At 35.5% G+C, this 21,374-nt stretch overlaps 2 protein-coding genes across 3 annotated transcripts in view; one reads left to right on the top strand and one right to left on the bottom strand.

Annotated features, from left to right (window-relative positions):
* Positions 1-2,887: 2,887 nt before the first annotated feature.
* LOC133858742 (calcium-dependent protein kinase 24) lies at positions 2,888-17,151 on the top strand. The gene is made up of 8 exons (XM_062294208.1): positions 2,888-3,385; positions 4,648-4,771; positions 4,887-5,030; positions 5,139-5,291; positions 15,665-15,780; positions 15,871-16,038; positions 16,520-16,753; positions 16,877-17,151. Exons 1-8 carry the CDS (start codon positions 2,888-2,890, stop codon positions 17,024-17,026), a joined length of 1,587 nt encoding a protein of 528 aa, XP_062150192.1. The 3' UTR covers positions 17,027-17,151.
* A 1,014-nt stretch (positions 17,152-18,165) lies between these two features.
* The window catches only part of LOC133878154 (probable E3 ubiquitin-protein ligase ARI7), a 48,043-nt gene continuing 44,834 nt past the window's right edge, over positions 18,166-21,374 (bottom strand). For both annotated transcript variants that reach the window (XM_062316665.1, XM_062316672.1), the window contains exons 13-15: positions 21,224-21,323; positions 21,019-21,148; positions 18,166-18,743 (exon numbers count right to left, since the gene is read on the bottom strand). In XM_062316665.1, coding sequence (XP_062172649.1) covers positions 18,479-18,743; positions 21,019-21,148; positions 21,224-21,323 — 495 coding nt within the window. In that variant the 3' untranslated portion in view covers positions 18,166-18,478. The remainder of the gene's footprint in view (positions 18,744-21,018; positions 21,149-21,223; positions 21,324-21,374) is intronic.

Here is a 21,374-nt window from a genome sequence, read left to right on the forward strand (position 1 = left end):
TTTGTTTTTAAAAGAGTGACATGTGTCATTATTCTATTGGTGATGATACGTGATACACTAACGGAATCTGTTGAGTGTTTTGACGGAATTTGATTACAGAGACTAAATTGTTATTTTGGCCAACCCCGAAAACTTCTGAATTATTTTTTATTTTACTAAGAACGATTTGTAATTTCGGTCAATTACAAAAAATTATTTTGCATTTATCATTAGATTTTTTTAAAAAAATTCTAAAGAAAAAAATAGTCTTTTTTTTTTATCCTAATTAATAAATACAACGGGTAATTTATTTTTTAATGATCAAAATAAAGGTTTTTCTGAAACATTTTGGTTAAATATGATTTTCCATCCAAGATAATAGTTAAGATTGACGAAGGGGCCTAAATCATAATAGATTGGCAGCTTGAAGAGCCAAATCATGACACATGTCAGCTCGTGGTGCTTTATCAAAAAATGACCATTAATTGAGGGGCAATGCTACGGAGCAGCAAAATTTCCGGAATTCACTTCACCCAAGCATTAACCTTAATTAAGTAGCTAAATAATATTTAACCCTAAATTTTTTTTATTTGTTTTGATTTTTGAATAAATAAATTATTCTAAGGAACTTGTCATGATTAAAACAGATTATTGCTTTTTATTTTATTATTTGTGGTATTACTGTACACCTTGGTGGGTCAACCGAGCTCCTTCTACTGAGCCCCTCGGTCGACCGAGCTTCAACTGCCAGCATACTTTTCTTTTTCTTTTTTTTTCTTTTTTTTTTTTTCATATAACTCTTTCCGTTTTCAATCCCATTTGATCTCAGTTATATAGGGAATTCTCGTACCTCATAAACAAGTATTTTAGTAATTCATTTCAAGCATATTTTCTCGGTCGTTACAACAAATAGAGGAAGATCTCAGTCAGTGATAGAGGAGGGGGGCAGTAGGGGCCATGCGCCGCCCCCCAACCCCCCAATTTATTGAAAAAAAATTTATAAGTTTGAAAAAAAAATTTCTAAAAAAAATTTAATTTTAGTCCATTGACCCCTTCTTAACAAATTATGTTGGCCCTACCTAATAAAAATTTTAGCCATATTCACTAAATTTTTTTAGCCTTACCCAATTAAACCTAAAAGCCCTCTTGCCAAACTACAATCTATAAGCAAAAAAAAATTAGAGAACAAAATTTCAAAAAAATTCGACCTCATGGACTCCTCACATAACCTCGTCTAGTCGTCTGTCACTTATCCCACTGGCGGTTGGTAGCCGGCCGGTAGTCGTATGCAGCCTGCTTCAACTTCGTTTTATCTTCGTTAGTGACAGGGCGGCGACCTATATATTAGACGGATCTCTCGTCTCGGAGACTTAGATAGTCAGATTGTAACTTTGTAAGTTCTCAAAACCCTAATATTTTCTTCATTTTTTCCGGTCCTTATAAGCCATAAGTCATATGGTGAAAAATTGAAGAAAAAAACGTGAATGGGGGAGAACTGAGGAGCTGCTCAGAAAAGAAAAAAGAAAAAAAAAAACCTCGAACTTGCCAAAATTGAGTTTGGAAATGGAAAAGTCGAAGAAGTAGAACTAAGATTAAGAATTGATGATATTTGTTAGTTGGTAAACAAGTTTTATCCGTAAGACTTTACTGAAATGGAACAGTTGGAAATGGAACTTAACCATTATAAGCATAATGTAGTTCAACATTTGAGTTTCCAAACACTGTCAAATATTTCTAAATTGTGCCAATGGTTGGTTAGTACCGGAAAATTAACTATCTACCAACTTATTTTTCGAGTTGTTGTACTTGTACTTCCTCTTCTCGTTTCTACTGTAACTACAAAACGAGCATTTTTAAGCCATGAATATTGTCAAAACTAGGCTTCGTCGCAACAAAATTGAATATGAGTTTATGACGGATTCTCTAACGGTGTACATCGAAAGAGAAGTTGTTGCAACAATTAGCATAGATTCAATTATAGATGATTTTCAGGATTCAAAAAAATGACGGGTTCTATTTTGATACGTGTTTTGACTGAAATTTGATGTATTATGAAACACTTATTTTGTGTATATATATATATATTTTTGTCAAAATTGAATTGATGCTAATTTCGTTTTTATATATTTATTTCGTCTTCGATCTTAATATATTTCTTATTCATGCTTTGACCCCTATCCCTATTTTAATAAGTTTGTAATTCATGCCTCAGTGGCTTGGCCCTCCGTCCCTGATCTCAATGCCACGAAAAGGAAATTTCCAGACCTTTTGATGGCTAATTTTGGTTGCCCATGTTGTGGTGTCCGGCTGTTTTTCATTTTCATTGTTGAAATGTCCCTTGCTGCTTGCTCTACCATATTCCAGAATATTCAGAGTTATGGACTGAACAAGGGTCGTCATGATAATTAATAGGTATCATAAACCATCGAGAAAGAGCTGATTTTAATTAAATATGACTAATTTCATTGAAAATCTATCCACCTGATCGAAGCAAATGGTGATACCAACAAGCACGTACAAAATTGGTTATCTGGGTTAATTAGTTAAAGCTGATAGAAACACATGGCTGAAAACTTTTCACAAGAAATTTAGAAAATGGGATCAGCTTACTTTTGACTAAAAACCACCTATCTTTAATTAGAAACCCCCCCGCCCCCAAAAAAAAGCCACCTCATTCTCCTATCTTTACAACATACAATTCAAGTCCAACCATCAGTAATAACATAACGGTTTTCAAACATCCCTATCAAAATGGCGGGACGACTTCAACCGATCGAAACCATTAACTGTTTTTCAAACTCTTCCCGTGTGGTGCGCTCCATGTTCATAATCTAATTTCCCATAATTAATTAATTAAATAAACCAGTTTAACAAAAACAAACAAGCATCCACAATCACCATATCCCCCATGGGAGGCTGCATTGCCACACCTGCAAAAGCAGGTGCCTTCAAGAGGCGCAATGACTCCTCCAACCCCGTACCCGAATACCGCCCCGACCCGTCTCGCGTGTCTAGGCTCATTTCGGTCCTCCGCAACCCCGCCGACGGTGACATTCTCCACAAATACCGGTTCGGGAAAGAGCTAGGCCGGGGCGAGTTTGGCATCACCCGCAAGTGCTTTGACCTTCAGACGGGCGAGGCCTTGGCGTGCAAGACCATACCCAAGAGCAAGCTCCGGACGGAGATCGACCTTGAGGATGTGCGGCGCGAGGTCGACATCATGCGCCATTTGCCGAAGCATCCCAATATTGTGCGCTTCAAGGAGGCTTATGAGGACAAGGAGGCTGTTTATCTTGTCATGGAGCTCTGCCAGGGTGGTGAGCTCTTCGATAGGATTGTCGCGCGCGGGCATTACACGGAGCGCGCAGCTGCTACCGTTACCAAGACCATTATCGAGGTTTGCAAGGTACAACTTTTTCACTTTTACTCTTTTTCTTTTTCTTTTTTTGTTATTATTATTTTCTCAATTGAAATTCTTTCCAAATCATGCTTAAATTATTCGAGGCAGCGATTATTTTTTGAATCCAAAGGACATAGAATATAATAATATATGATTCTTATTTTGATGTGTTTCTTCATTCTTTTGAAGTTTTAATATTGTTATAAGGTTATTTGTTTATTAAGATCCTGATGCTGTATCGTGTTAAATGGAAATTATGTTTCTTGTTTCGAGCTCGTTACTTTGTTAAAAATCCAGAAATGTTTAAGAAATGCATGGAAATATTGGATTAAGTATTTTAATCCAGAAGTGTATTGTAAAATAATTTGTTGCATTGTTGAAGTACTGATCGATAAAGTATTGATTAAATGAATATACATTTTCCTATTAGCTTAACCTTTTAGGACAAGTGTTGGTAGTTTAACATGGTATCAGAACCAAAGGTCTTGAGTTCAAACCTTGACCCCATCAATTTACTCAAATTTCAATTAAATATTACACGTGTTGAGCTTTACCTATTAAAAAAGAATTTGAGCCCACACGCGAGGGATTAAAGTATCGATTAAATGATTAAAAATTTACATTTTCTTATTAGCTTAAGCTTTTAGGACAAGTGGTGATTTAACGCTAATAAAGGGAACATATGGTCAATAGTATTAGATTATGAATTATATATTTGGTAATGGTAGTTCCCGAAGGTCTTAGTGGGGGAGTTTAAGACTTAAAAGCATTGCCATGCCCTTGAATGTCCAAGAATCTTGGTCGTGAAATTGGTGGAAAATAAGGAGAAAGTTATCCTGTCTACATTAACAAGTGAAGTGAGCCATCAACCTGCAATCAGAAACGCATGGGAGTGAAACTTAAATTTAAGAAGATATAAATGGTGTTGTTTCCATTTGCACCAGGGCCCTCTGATCTGATGCACTTCTTTTTGAATGTTTCTCTTCATTAATTTGATAGTGTTAGCTGATTTACATAGCTATTGTATTTTTATCTTTTTAATTAATAATAATAATAAAAAAAAAAGTAAATTAGCCGTTAGTCAAGTCTAGGGGACTGTTAATCATTTGAATCGTAACTTTCCAACATAGGATGAAATTTCAAGTAAGTGATGACCAATTACATCTAGAGAATCAAATATATATTATTCAATTGTGTGAAAAACAAATCTTTATTTGTTTTTGTCACTGGAACAATGATGATTGCTTTGGCTTTTATGCTTGTCTCAGGTATGCCATGAGCAGGGAGTCATACATAGGGATCTCAAACCTGAGAATTTCTTATTCACAGATGCAAGTGAGACTGCTCAGCTAAAGGCAATTGATTTTGGCCTCTCAATATTCTATGAGCCTGGTATCCCTTAATCTTTCTTGGATAGTAATATTTGGTATCCTTTATATCTAGTTTTGTGCATACTTAATTAAGTACTAATTGTCTTCAACTATGATCTTCACTGACTTGTTGGTAGGTCAGCGATTCAGTGAAATTGTTGGGAGTCCATATTACATGGCTCCAGAGGTCCTAAGACGAAATTATGGACCAGAAGTTGATGTATGGAGTGCAGGTGTTATCCTTTATATCTTGCTCTGTGGAGTTCCCCCTTTTTGGGCAGGTAAGTTCCTTCCAAAACTGTATAACGTTTATCATGTTAGCTTTTTTTTTTTAAAAAAGTTAAATTCAGTGTTCATGCATCCTAATATGGGCTTTACAACTAGCACAGAAACTGAGGAAGGAATTGCACAGGCAATTATTCGGGGTAAGGTGGATCTTGAGAGGGATCCTTGGCCAAAGGTTTCTGAGGAAGCAAAGGATCTAGTGAAGTGTATGCTTGATCCAAATCCTTACAGCCGTATGACAGTCCAAGAAGTCCTTGGTATGTACCCTTTTACCTGCACATGAAAATATCTTTATGTTGTTACTTTAGATTACATGCTTGCCAAAAAAGCTCAAGACTCCCTAGATTGAATTTATTGAGACGCAGAATTTAGATCCTAACGCTCACAATAACCATACAAAGAAGCATATAAACATCAACACACTAACAAACTAAGATTTTGTTGACGAAGTGGAAACGTACACTTTGAGCACATCAAAGGTAAAACTACCCAGGGGCAGCCAAACGCATGAAATCAACACTAAGAAAGATTCAATACATTGGTATAGTACACTTACAACCCTCAGTAATGATTAAGACAATATGTGCGCAGACAAGTTCCTCACTTACCTCCTGCCCATGGCAGCTCCAACTCCTCAATGTCCAATCTTTCTTCTTGATCTCCTTACCGACCCACATGTAGACTTCAATCTGTTTGTTGATGTAGAAGAACAACGTGGTTTGAACACTCCAAACCCAAGAATTAGTCTTCTATGCACATACCATCAATATCTCTTGGCACAAATAACAATGTTAAGCACTCAGTGTTTAGAAAAAATCAACATCAGAAGTAAATAGTTCTGCTTAGCTCTCAGAAAACTGTGCTTTCAAATTCTTTAAATAGACTTGTGAAGTTGGTTTGAACATATTAATAAGATGTCCGAATATCCTTAGGGTTCCAATCCTAAAAACAGTTTCATGTTTGGACATCAGTGCATGAAATTCTCTGCGACTCATCATGTCTGGACATAAGCAACGAGTTAGCATGGGGGAGTGCATAAAACTCTCTAGCTGTCAAGGTCCTATCCTGACATTTGCAAACGAGTTTGCACACACTGCTTTTTGTACTTGATTTTCATGAGTAATCTTCAACCCAAATCCTAAGTACAAATCTACCCAATGCCACAAAAATACAAAGGCACTTGTTTTGGGACCCGAATAGGCAAATCAAAAAACCTAACACATATGTCTAATCTTCATTGTCTGGATTGTACCTAGGCTCCTTTAAATTGATGGGATGCAATTACATAATCCGAGTGGGATTAAATTAAATTATAATCCAAAAAAATTCAGATTTGATGGATATTAAGATTAGTTATGCATCTCCTCATAAACATATTATTATCTCCTTAAAGTGGATCGTGATTTTGGATTTCCTTTCACTCGTCACCCATATACTACAGGGTGCTCCTTCAGTAAGATCCTACTTCACTTTTCTTATTCAATTAGAGGAAGAGATGGGAGAATTGGAAACACCTCTTTTAAATTATGATTGGAATTTTGGTTGTTCAATGCTTATTACAAGGCCTAAAAAATTTCTACCCACAACATAATTGAGTATTATTATTATTTTGACTCTCTCCATTATTTCTAAGAATAGTTAACGTTTAAAGTTGGGAAATGGGTTTTATTTAAGAATCTCTTGAATATTATTTGATTCTTTTATTTAATACTATCAATTTTTTAAGACTTATTTCAAGAATGGAATGTTGGAGAATTAAATGATATTAATGCCGTTTTAATTACTTATTACTGTAATTATGGCCTTAATTAAAGAATGTTAACTATAATTAAGCCTTCAAATATTTTTTTTTTTATTAATATTCATTAATTGGGGGCCATAGGCGACCGCCTAATTTTTTTCTATATATAGCCGGCTCTGATCGCAAGAAAAAAAAAAAGAAAAAAGTGAAAGAAGAATGTAGAATATAATTTACTAAATGGCAGGAAAGTGCTATATTAGGTATCCCTATAGCAGGGCTTATATTGCACAGAGTTGCGCGAATAGCCTGTTGAAGAAGGAAAGTTCCCAAACGACTGATATGATTTTACTTCCATTTTATCTAATGTTTTTTCTATTTATTTCTCATTGATTATATTTTCATGTTAGATTGTATCACTTTTCTATATAAACGATGTACCAACATCAAGTGATCATCAAGGAAAATAAGAGTATTTTTCCCTTCTTCTTTTTACCCTTTTTTTTTTTTTTTTTTTTTTTTTTTTGCTTATCTTCCAACTTGGTATCAAAACAAAAGTCTTGAATTTGACACTTGACTCTATATTTTATTCCCCATTTCAATTAAAATAGATCACGTGTTGTCTCGTCTCACACGTGAGGGGGAGTGTTATTCTCGCCTTTATCTACTTCCGAAGATGTTTCTTTAAAGGTGTTTGATTGTGTTTGTTTTGTTCACATTCATGGTTCGACTCGGGGAAAGTTACATCCCCATGCTCACAAATGTATCTTTGTGGGTTATACGGCTACTCAGAAGGGGTATAAATGTCATCATCCTCCTTTGCAGAAGCGTTTTGTCACAATGGATGTTACCTTACTTGAGTTGCACGCATATTTTTCATCCACCTGCACTTCTCTTCAAGAGTAGAGTCCAATTGAAGAGAAGTCTTCTATGAGTGGTCCTTTGTCTGTCCCTACTCATGTGCCTAAGCATGAGAAACAACAGTTGCTTGTTGATGAGTTTCCCAACAAACAACAGCTATGTGCTAATTAGCAGTATGCGCCACTACCAGTGGAGGAGCCGAGAGTGTGACGACTTGACCACTGCCCCAAAGTAACAAGCGCAAGAGGCAAACACTATTACACTAACCATAACATCAAATGTGATCAACCCATTGTCACAACACATCATAATTTTTTTTTTTTTTCTTTTCTTTAACATCTAAATTATAAAATTTTACATTATATCTTTACAAAACAAAATACGTTGTCTAGACTTAAGTGTCACATGCGACACAATACTAAATACATCATAAGTGTATAACAACAACAAAAAATGATGTACAACAAAAGATAAACTAATGGAACTAGTCTAACAAAACCCAAGGCCTCCAATGACCTCAATCATAATAGCCCAAGTTTATGGCTATCAGGTCATCATCTTTGCCATCAACACCTGCAACGACAACATCTGTGCGGTGTTACCACAATAATATAGGCGAATATGTGAGTCCACAGTCTTAATAAGTATAAGAATCTCTGACTTTAGATAATGAGTCATCTTTCGTGGAGTTTTCTACCATGAGTATACAAGAATAGCTACGATGGATTTTACAGTTTATCAAAGCAAAACATAGCTGATGAAGTAAACACTATAGAGAAATAAGCATTTACATTGTTTTATATTATTTGTAATAATATATATACTTCACATCCCACACTCAAAATATATACATATGAATACATCTAAGCCATAGCATATCATTTATATCATAAAACCCAACTACACACATATACATGCATTTCTTAACCCATTAAGCGAAATACATTCATACTAGCATATCTAAGAAAGAAAGCAATTCATAAACATCAATAACAATCTCATAAAATTCATTTCATAACGTCAATACAAAACTTATACAATGCACTAATTTATTCATTTATATTCTCCACTATTTCTCATGTCTCACAGGGAACTTGTTCCCGACGGCTTCTCAAGGACTTGTCATTCGCTTAACATTTACACTTTTCTCTGGGACTTGTCCCTTCATATCATCATTAGGTTAGCAACATCGATGACTTGTCCCTTAGTAGTGATGCTGGGGACTTGTCCTAATACATTAATCTCTTATTCTCGTTTCATCATGGGTGTACATTATCATGATGCATTCGTAAAATAGTGATCCTTTGTTTCCTTAACCATGCAATATTCAACATCTTTCCTTAATATAGTTCTTAACACATGTAAAATCCTCAGAAGTACACATAGTCCTATTCATTCACAAAATATTCAGCTCGTGTGAAACATAATAATCATGCTTTAAAAACAAGTAAAATCTGTTTTTTTTTCTCAATAAGTAATTTACTACAAATATCATCTGACAGTTAAGAAGGATAAATAACACAAGCACACACTGCAATATCACATTGCAATACACCATTAAACTCATACCCACATCAACACTCTAACTTTGGTAAAACCCATAGCGCTCAAACATCTCAAGCACTTAACTTTCTTAAAAATCTAAGAGAACTTAGGGTTAATCACTATCACACAATCAATTAGCCCATACACTAGATAAATCTATGGTTTACAACAAAAACCCCCAAATTGACCCAAATCAATAAAATTAAGTTTTGCTCATATCTTGATTGAATGGAGAAATCAAAGTTCCACACTACAAATCTCCTACTCGAAGCTCAGGTATTGTGTTGAATTCTACTAAACAAAAAAAACCGTTCAAATGCCTATTGCAAACGAGTACATTGAATAACATTTTTTCCATCTTTTCTTAAGTATAATTTTATTCTTAATGTTTTGGGCTAACAACTAAACAATTTCCTAATTATTTTCTTGCGTGTTACAAAGAGTTTACTCCAGGCGCTAAAAAGTAAGGCTATTCCTAATGCTACTTGCCAAACATATGACCCTAACTCACGTAATATTACATCTACCCTTGATTTAAATTCTTAAATACCCATTGTCGATGATATGAATCTGCCTATTGCTCAACGTAAAGGGGCTAGATCTTGTACCCAATATCTTATATCTAACTTTGTATCCTATCAACATCTTTTACTCTCATATCATTCCTTTGTATCCAAAATTTCTTCCGTGTCTATTCCTCTAAATTTACTAGAGGCAATTAATGATCCAAGTGGAGGGAAGTGATGCAGGAAGATATAAGAGCTCTGCACAAAAATAACTCATTGAAGCTGGTCGAGTTCCTTTAAGGAAAAAAGAAATTTGATGCAAATGGGTATTTACAATGAAGCATAAGGCTAATGAGTCAGTGGAAAGATGTAAGGCGTGATTGGTGGAAGAAGGCTTTATTCAAACTTATGGGATATACTTTGCCACACACTCGTCCAAACATTGCCTATGCAATCATTGTTGTGAGTCAGTTTATGCATTCCTTCACTATAGGAGTCTTATATGGAATCAATTTACTGAATACCTCAATATTTGAAATATTCACTAGGGAATGGGTTGCTATTTGCTCGACATAATCGCGTGAAAGTAGAAGCTTCTACGAACACAGATTTGGTTGGATTAGTCATGGATCGAATATCTACTTCAGGTTATTGCACTCTTTTGTGTGTGTGTTGGGGGGGGGGGGGGGGGAGCGGAGGGGAAGGAGGGCAATCTTGTTACTTGGCGTAGTAAGAAACAATCAGTGGTTTCTAGATCTAGTGCAAAAGTTGAATTCTGAGCCATGGCCCATGGGATATGTGAGTTATTATGGTTGAAGATTCTATTGAAATAACTTGGATATGATTTGAAGGAGCCTATGAGATTATATGTAACAACAAGGTCGCAATTAATATTCCTCACAATTCAATACAACATGATCGAACTAAACACATTGAAATTGATAGAGATTTTATCAAGGAAAACTTACGTGCAGGGTTGAGCAATTGGTAGATATTTTGACGAAATGAGTATCCAATAACGTTTTTCATTCTATCTTAGATAAGCTAGGCATGCGAGACATTTTGCCTTGATTTGAGGGGGAGTGTTAACGAAGGAAACTTCCCAAACGGCTAATATGGTTTTTTTTTTTTTTTTTTTTTTTTTTTCCATTGTTATCTAATTTTATTCTAATTGATTTTATTTTCATATTAGATTATATCATTTTTCTATATAAACAATATAACGGTATCGAGTTATCATCAAAGAAAATAATAGTATTTTTCCGTTTTTCCTCCATTTTTTTTTTCCTTTATCTTCCATTTTAGCGATGGGTTGTACATGGCACTAGAATAATATGGATGAGGGCAGCAAGGCTTTACCATTGTTCCAATGGGACGACAAGGTGAAGGGTGGAGGAATTTTGTTTTCAAGCTGAGATGGGTGGTAGCGCTTTTTGATTCGGTTGCACAGGACGAGAGTAAAGGCATGGTTTCCCAAAAGTTGTATGGAAGTTTAAAGTCGAGTGGGCTGAAAGGTACACCGTCGTTGCCACCGAAGAAAGACCCGATGGTGGATCATGGAAGAAGGTTGTACATTGAAGCTTTGGTAGGGAAAGGGCAGTTTCATGAAATTGAGAATTTATGTAGGATAGACTGGGTAATTCAGAGGAGCACATATTGAAGGATAAGGATGGATATGGAAGGAAGGAGCAGCACGATTTATATGGAAATCACAGTAATCAAGGAGATGACAACTTGAAGATATCTTTGGTTGATTCGGGTGAAGTATTTAAATTATAGTCTCTAAAGAATTTGCTGGTTTCCTTTAAAAGGGATGTGGATTATTGTTTGGAAAGATTTGGGGTGGGTTTTTGTTGGACCTAAATTTAATGCGCTGGGGAAGGCTTCCGCTGATGAGAATGTAAAAGTGGGTAGAATTAGGTTGGGCCTTTGTTTGGTTGATTCCCATGAGTCAAATGTTGTTTGAACTAGATCCATGGGAGATGTGGACTTGGATTCTTATCAATTAGGATAGCATTTGAGTATGAAGCCCAATGCTACAGGGGAGAATCTAAATAATCTGTCCAAGAGCATTCACACCAAGGCCCACAAACCCACAATGTTCTCAATGTTTTAAATGTTGAGGGCCAACTTGATAAGATGAGAGATAACAATATAAGGTTGAGAAATGGTGAAATCTACCAATAACTTGTTATAACTAAACCAACTAGCAAGTGGAGAATTAAGGAAGATGCGTCGGTTCTATAATGGGTACAGTAAGACTTTGGAGCCAAGTCACTCTTCTAGGGAGATAGTTGGTACTCATGCAGGTTTGAAGACTTCTCTAGTGAGCAAAATAGATAGGCTCGATGGAGTTTCAGGTGTTACATCAAGATTTGTTGATGGTGTTCCAGCATGGGTGGGTCAGTCGACATTTTAACCCGTGACGACAGTAGATGTCAAAAATCCTAGGCTTCATGTAGTAAGAACAGGCGAGATGCCGGAAATGAAGAGGTTAGAGAGAAGTTAGAAACTTGGGATTGGGTATTATTTCAGGTTTATCTGTCGATGATGGATTAGTGGCTAGGATTGAGATTTTGCAGAAACAACTTACAAGAACAATTAATAGAAAAACCAAAACAAAAACAAAAACAAAAACAAGGTAACAACTCAATAACCCAACCAAGATACAAGCACCTCAAAGTCCAGAAAGAAACCCAGGGAAATGGAAGTCACTTGGGAATCCAGCCTATGAAAACTGCAACCCACTAAGATGGATAAAACCAACAGGAGTAAGAAAACCCCTAAATACTTAGATCCAATCCAGCTTCAAAGGAAACCGAACAAACTAAGAAGAGAAAGAACAACGGACACAGGATCTCCATCACAGACAAAGAGTCTGACGCCAAAACGGTTCGAGTTAAGTTGTAAACAATAACACAACAACACTCAACAGAAATATACAGAAAATAATGGAAAAAGACCATCAAACCCAGGAATTAGCAACTTCAAAGGCGGAGAAGGCGTAAACATAAAGGCGTGTGGCAGCTCGATGGAGGAGTGGGAGGCATCGACAGGAAGTGGGAAGGCCAAAGATGACGATGGAGAGGCGCGTTGATGAACGAAACTGATGTAGGCTGAGAGATCTAGATTTGAAAAAACCAAATCTAAAAACCAAGACAGATCTGTGCGGTTGAGTTGACAAGGAGGGTCATAGGAGGATGCAGGCCGACGGTGGAGAGGCTAAGGTTGCAATTTTGGGTGGGGGGGGTCTAGGATAAATTGCCTAAGGCGACATATTGGACCTCGTAAGAGGTAGAAATGACTAAAGAAAACTCTAGCCAAGCAACAACAAAAAGAAGCAACATCATGAGAGAGGGAAGGAAGAGAGGAGGAGAGAGGAACCTAGCGTCTAGTTTAGGCGAGGGGAGAGAGACGAGAGAGGATCATGAAATACATTACTAAAACTATTTCAAATAAAATGTATTTGATAGTTACATTACTAGGATTAAGGAATTAAATTTGTAGATGAATGGTTCGTTGGAAAGGGATAAGCCCTTAGGTAGTTCTGTAGCAGAGAAGGCTAATTGCTCTGATGCGACAGATAAGATTGGTGTTCCTAAGGCTCTAAAATGGGCTATTGATATGGGGGAAGAGGAAAGATTTCCTTTTAGGAATGGTTGGTGGGTTGGGGTGGGGGGAGGGGGGGGGGGGGGGAATTGTAGTAAAGAAGGTCATGCACTTCAGATGGTGCGAACATCCTCTTTGGCAGGTTGTCGAGTTGTCTTGTGAGGGTTCAAAGGATTAGATCTTGGCCTATTTACTGCAGTTGAAGCTAGTAGAAAACAAGATGGTTCGGCTAGCTCTTCAAGCTTAGTTTCTAAGTCAGTTAACAGAGGAAACCGTCAATTAAAAAAATTGGCATATTCCATTAACTATGATCTGAAGGGAGGTCACTCTATTAGAGGTAAAGGTAATTAGAGGGGTAATATTGTAACACTTCAACAAAATTAATTAATTGGTAATTGACTCGGTGTGCCTCCCCGAACCTATTTACTAAATAAATAAGCCTCAAGAAATCTAGAACCCTCATTAGAGAGCAACAACGGAAGACTGAATCACTTAACTGGTAAGATAGTCATCACAATACCACATCACAATAATATTAACCAAAGAAATAACTAAAACATCATAACATAACTTAACATAGCAAAAGCATAATCATAAAGTATCTCGGTCAAGGACCAATCATCAACTTAAATATCTAAAATATCTCAAAATCCAGACAATGGGAGTTAGATGTCTCCAAAACATATCTTAAGAACAATACTTCGAATAATAAATGTCTTTAAAGCTTAAATTTGAATCACGATGAAGCCTATAGTCTGGTTCATCGAGGCCTACAGATAGACAATCCAACACGGCAATGTGACATTGGATATCGTACACTAACAACACAAACCCTATGAACTTATCACGATGTCCCTTATGCTCAAAACATAGGTAATAGCACAAGCCGGGGTCTAAATCCTCAAACACCATCCTAGCCAAACCCTCCAAAGCCTTTGGAAATAAAGGGTCCGCCACCTAATGGCTAGCCATCTATAATACAAACATGTTTTACAAGTAGAACCAAAACAAGCGTAAGTCCACGACTTAGTAAATTAGCACACAGGAAACATGTCATCATGCAATGAACTCAGCAGGTTATAGAAAGCTTAATAAACCACATGCAATAATATGCAACAGGGTTCTTGTCAAATGACAATGCAGAAAATGACATTGATACATTATAAATATAATATATGATATCACATGTGAACAAGTTATAGTTAACCTTTATATAGTCTATCAATACCCTTAACCCTCTTACGGTGATGTTTACGTGTCCAGTAGAACCTCTGATATAACATTGGTGCCTCGGTGAAGAACCATAGCAAGCTACCACTAGTGACCCAACCAGGTTTGACCCTGAGTGATCCATGCCACTAGCAATGCGCAAGGCGTGACCACCATCTATACACGGCTAAGCCAGTTACTGACAACCATTGTCCATTGGATCCAAGGTCAGCAACAATAAAAGTAAATGTCGACCATAAGATCAAACCCATATAATAGTAAGCCCGTAACTACCAATTAATCATTATTTTTTACATGCTTGCACTTATAAAACTCACACGATGCAACATAATGTTCCAAACATTTCATTTACCCAAAAGATAGAGTTCACAATATTTGCAAAGTATTTCCTATGAGTATAAAACATGCATGTTTGATACCTATAAAATAGGTATGCCATAAAAGAGTGACACCCAGTATCCATGCGAGCTTAACTCACCTTGGTCATAAAGGTCTCCTTGATACTCATCCTCGAAATCACTAACTCCAAAGTCTGGGAAAGATTACATCATTAATCACACGTCCAAGCTAAAACGCACCTAAAACCCTAAAACCATACTTTTAGAGATTTAGTTAGTTGATCGTTCGTTACTGTTACTGATCAATCGTTTCTACTACGATCGATCATTATGCTCTGACCAATAGATCAGTACTCAAGACGGTCGATCGTTATTTGTACAGAAACCTCCAAAATCCAAAAAGGTCATACCTTTAACCCATCTAACACGTTCTTTTGGAGAGGTTCAAATCCCTTTATGCATGGATGATGGCGTGTATAATAGGCCTCACTTTTCTGGATGTAATGAATTTTTAGACTTTTGTTCTTCTTTTTAATCTCTAATGTATACTTCTTGTATACACGGGTTGCGCCTCGATCTCTATGCTTTCTAATGAGATTGAATTATTTATAATATATATATATATATTATTAGAATGAAATTAAAGTATTCATTGATTAATGGTCCTTTGACAATTATTATGAAATGTCTGTATTTTCCTTGCTAGAATTTGTTTGGCACTTATGCCAACTTTAATTATGGACAGGATTGAATGTTAATCATATAACAAATGAACTAATCATTCTCCTGTTTCTTATATGAAGAAAATAGTTGGATAAAAAATACAAATCATGTTCGTAATGTTTCTTTGGGAGAAGATGTCAGAATAAGGATAAAGCAGTTCTCCTTGATGAATAAATTCAAGAAGAAAGTTCTTAGAGTAAGTTTCTGAATGCTTTATTGGAGTTAAAGGTGGGTTAATTTCCTGAAGCAAGCACTATTAATTGCTATATATCTTTCTTCACTTCAGGTGGTAGCAGAGAACTTGCCAGATGAGCAAATATTTGGAATAAAACAGACGTTTGATATGATGGACACAGACAAAAATGGAAATTTGTCATTCGAGGAGCTCAAAGAGGGCCTCCATATGATTGGGCACCCTGTTGCTGATCCTGATGTGCAGTTGTTAATGAATGCTGTGAGTATATATTCTGCTTAATTACTTAAGACCTTCCTAGCTTGTTACTGTACATAGACGGACTTGCCTTTTGTGTTGTTTGTTCTCGATCACTACAAAAGTATACCATTAATTCTTTGGTGAATAAATAGAAAAGCATTCAATGGACAATATATATAAACCTACCTTTCTTTTATATTTTAAAAACTCATATTTGATGCAGAAGCTCAGGAGCATCAAATTGCATGTATGTAAGCAGAATGAAGAGATGATCCATGACAATTTATATATGTATATATGCTTACGTACATATATTATACATGGCTGAATTTTTCATGTCTGTCTTTGCTGAATAACCTTTTAAGTTATATATATATATATATATATATATATATATATATATATATATATATATATATATATATATATATATATATATATATATATATATATATATATATATATTATATTATATATATGTATATATTTATATCTACTGAAGGCGGATGTTGATGGAAGTGGCACACTAGACTGTGAGGAATTTGTTACGATGTCTGTTCACCTCAAAGAGATTGACAGCGATGAAGTTCTGTCTCAAGCTTTTAGTGTGTTTGACAAGAACCGAAACGGGTACATCGAGTTTGATGAGTTGAGAGAGACTTTGGTGGATGACAGCGTTGGTTCTAACAATGATCAGATCATCAAAGACATCATATTTGATGCTGACTTGGATAAGGTAACAATGATCAGATCAGATCATCCATCCATCCATCCTCTATCTCCATGGATTTTTTTATTATTATTATTATTATTATTATTATTTAACATCGATCTTCTTCGAATTTTAATTAACATGCAGGACGGTAGAATCAGCTATAATGAGTTCAAGGCAATGATGAAGACAGGCATGGGTTGGAAAATGGCTTCTCGCCAATATTCTAGAGCACTCTTAAATGCGCTAAGCCTCAAATTGTTCAACGACAAATCTATGGAACTAAAATTTGACTAATTATATGTTGTCCCTTTCTCCCCCCATAAACACAAATGGAAAACGGAAACATAATCTCAAATATTCCTACCTACCTACCTCACTCCTGTTTTCCTATTTATTTGACTTGGTTTTGAGGAAATATTGGAAATGGATTCTTTTGATGATGAGATTGTTGTTAGGTTGCATGCTATTAGTGTCCGTTTGGTTTACCGATTCCAAAACATGCCCTTTGAAAACACTGTTAATAATAATCCAACGCCATTAAGAATTTCGTAAAATCAAAAATTTTGAAAAAAATTAGCTAGTAAAAATGTGGTTCGACTTTTAAAATAGTTGCATTTTTAAAAACCCATTCCTTGTCTACTGCACAAAAATTTAAATTTTTTCATGTTTTTAAACCTTTTTTTTCCAAACGCATTTTCGAATGGGACACTTTCCATGATTTTGTTCAAAAATGTGTGTTTGACTATTGAAATCACGAAGATGAAATATCATTTAACTGGAAATTGAAATTTCCACTTTAAAGAAAAGATATATATATATATATATATATTTTAGCTTGTACAGATGCTTCATTACCATCAGATGATGAGTTTCGAGTTCCGAGGTTTTAGTAGTTGATGGAAAATAACAAATGTTAATTATGAAGGTTATTGTTTTGAATTATAAGGCTATCATGCTCCAACAATAACACACACACACACAAAAAAAAAAAAAAAAAAAAAAAAAGAAAAAGGACAATTTTCATAGTTTGCATTTAAGTAAAGAGTCTTAAGACATAATGAGGATCATTCTCATAGTTTTGTGTTGCACGTGCCAGCCAGCTCCATCGATGTGTACTCACCCGCCAGAGTTTACCGCAGAAATACTTTTCGAAGTAACCGGCAAGAGTAGATGAATAGTTTTCAGTGCTTTTCGTTGTTGGGTTAAAACATGTATATGAATAGTATAAATGAAATGTGGAACATAAATGCTATGCTTTTTTACATTTTAAACATCCAAACCTGAAGCAAATACAGTATTCATTTCAAACAGATCTTCCCGGCTAGTCAGCTACCATAAACCGCATTGAAAAACCATATGAAGAACCTAGTTTTCGCCCTGGTTTATTTTAGAAACAACATAAAATAAAATAAAAATAAATAAATAAATAAATAAAAAAAAAAAAATCATTTGCATTCACTTTTAAGCAATGTGTAATACATTAAAATCAGCAACAAATGAAAGTTGCAGAAATTATAGATGGAAACTATATACAGAATTATAGAAGTTAGTGTTCACTGCAAACACAAACACGAAAGAGGCTCGTCTTTTATCTGGTTTTTCTTCACTCTCTTTTTCCTTTTTTTCCTCATATCCCAAAACCCTCCAGTTTCCACACCATGCTATCCCCTCAAATCTCGCTTTTGTTGTCAGCTTGTTTGAAAGGTCTGCTCTCCATATTTGTGTTGCTATATGTGATTATAATTTTCATCGGCGCTGCTGGTTGCACATCTCGCATCTGGTGGCAGACTTGACATTGGCATAGGTACATTGCTCACAAGACCAATAAATGCTACCATCACCACTTTTGCTTGAACCACCCATTCGAGTAAGTGCTTTTCCCCTTCCACCTCGCCCCTTGCTGCTCCCTCCATTTTTCATGCTTGACTTGCTGCAAGCCACGTTGGTGTCCACATCTGACAAACCATTCTCTAACGCCCTAACCAGATTCTCAAAGTAATTCCTAGTCACACTGTTGCAATTACATAAAGATGTGAAAATTGGATCAGAGAAGGCATCAACTACCTAAATGATTGCGTATCCAAGTAAAGCCAATCGTAAAAATGGGCAAGGGACAAATAACATGCATGGCAGACACTCCAACAAACAATATAGTAGTCATATCGCACATTACAAGAATTTTTCAGTTAGAAAGCAACTAATAAAGAAAATCAAAGACTATCTCAACAAGAAAGCTAATGAAAAGTTCTGATTCCATTAGCAGGGGATATCAGGCAGCAACATCCAAAGCACCATCATTAAAGCAATGGAAGTGGATGCCATTTCTATTCTACCAAAATTCTAGAATGAGAACATTCCAGTGACATACCCAATTTCCGGGGCTCAACTTCTTCCATATTCTCCCGTTTCTGTACATATGAATAACAAACGCCTAAAGCAGAATCAGACAGAACACCAGAGTATATATCATCATCTTGCAAAGTTCCCACTCACTAGGACAGTGCATCTTGGGCAGGTTGGATGCCCACTACCATTCAAGCTTATAGATTAGGGATTTTGCATACTTCTATGCATCGAGCAAGCTTTTTATATGAGACTTTATCACAAAGTTTCATTTAATACAAACTCAAAGCATTTTTCAAGTGGCATGAAAGAGCAAAAGAGGAAGCAAGGAAATTGCCCTAACAGATATTTGAAGCACATTCAGAATGGTCTGGAATTATAAGTCTGGTAGTGTTGTGACTTGGGATACTTCAACCTTCTATACATCTTACATGCTTTCATTTAAAGCTTTCATAATATTTCTTTAGGAAAAAAAAAAAATTAAGACATAGTAGAAAACAGGGAAATTGGTCCTAAGAATATATGGGAAACATTAGAGAATAAAACAACTACAAATAGAAGAACGGTATTCTGTTTTCGGTCTTTTCTGGTTTAGAGTGGTTTATGCCTCGGCGGGTGGTGGATCACTTTGCATGTTGGGGAAGGCAGTTTAATAGTGTTCAAAGTGTAGTAGCGAGGAAGATAATCCCACCTTGCATAATGTGGTGTACCTAGAGAAAAAGAAATGATCGAAATTTTGAAGATTGTGAGATGATGCTGATTGAGCTAAAGGCCTTCTTCAAAACCCTTTACCAACAGACAGCAGCCTATGATTGTCTTCATATTTCTAGTTTTCTTAATTGTCTTAATTTCTTAGTTCTTTTTTCTGGTTAGGTGTTTCTCTCTCTCTCTCTTGTATATTTTCTGTATACTTGGATTGCCCTCTTTTGATTTTTAATAAATTTGAAATAATTACATTTTGCCCCATGAACTCACATGATTTTGAGTTGCCCCCATGAACTGACACTTGTCACAATCAGCAAAATTGAACTACCATTTTGGTACAGAACCCCCATCCATTAGTCAAAATTGTTTTTTTTTTAAAAAAAATTAAAAATTAAAATTAAAAACTTTAAATGATGAAAATACACCAAGTTTAGAACTAAATTTACATAAATACCCTTAAAATTAAAATTTTCAAAAAAAATATAAAATAAAAAAATTTGCTACCAACAAAAAATACATACCAACCCCAACACCTGGGGGGCGGTGGGGGTAGTGGCCGGACAACCCCCCAAGCATTTTGAGGTTCTCTTTTTTTATTTTTCTCTTCTTTTTTTTTTGTTTTTATTTCATTCTTAATTTTGAATATTTTTATTAGTTTTTAAATTTTTGTTATTTGTTTTTCTAATTTTTTGTATTTGAGGGTGTTTATGTCCTTTAACGGTCTAAAAAGGGCATATTCCGTCAAATTGAATGAGATTCCCTAACAATGGAAGTTTTTTGTAACAAAATGGTAATGCAATACGGCTAAGTGTAACATGTGTCAGTTCATGGGACAAATTAAAATTGCTTGATAGTTCATGAGGGTAAAAAGTAATTAACCCAATAAATTTTGATTACTTAACAAAAAAAAAAAAAACAGGTCGGGGGGGGACTTGCATACACTTTTTTTCCCCCTCTTTTGATAGCAGAAACTTATAGAGGAACTTTCTAACATACTTGGGACAGAAATAACTAAACCACATTGACAAGTCAAATATATATACACGACAAAACTCTGCTATGCTAAAACAAAATCTAAATTCTAGATATGATCACAGGTGCTTCTAAGAAATATAGAAAAATTCATATGGTTTCATTTGTTTCAATAAAAGTACTTAATCGTTTATTACCATGCAGAAAAATAATCAATGTACAATTGGAAAACTCACTTTCAGCTATATTTAGTACACAATAAATACCTGGTCAGTCCAGCTAGCTTTGTACGGAAGTCATTGAAATCATTTGGTGGTTTGCTCTCAGTATTGAGGAACTGTTGTAGTTCCTTCTCTGCACATTGATGAAGCCTTTCCAAACCAGACTCCGCCTCACCTGAAGACAAGATTGTCACACATACATACACCTAGCAAGTACTCAGAAAACTGTTTCTTAGCAATAAACATATACCTTGTAAGTACTCAAAAAACTGTTTTTTAGCATGCTCATCCTCAGGTAGGTAAAACCCATATGCATAAGTCCATTTCAGCACTCGCCTGCATTCAACTATCTGCAAGCATGCAATACAAAGGCAATGTATATTTCTAGATATATGCATAAA

This window comes from Alnus glutinosa, chromosome 1 (assembly GCF_958979055.1).
Source record: "Alnus glutinosa chromosome 1, dhAlnGlut1.1, whole genome shotgun sequence".
NCBI lineage: Eukaryota > Viridiplantae > Streptophyta > Magnoliopsida > Fagales > Betulaceae > Alnus > Alnus glutinosa.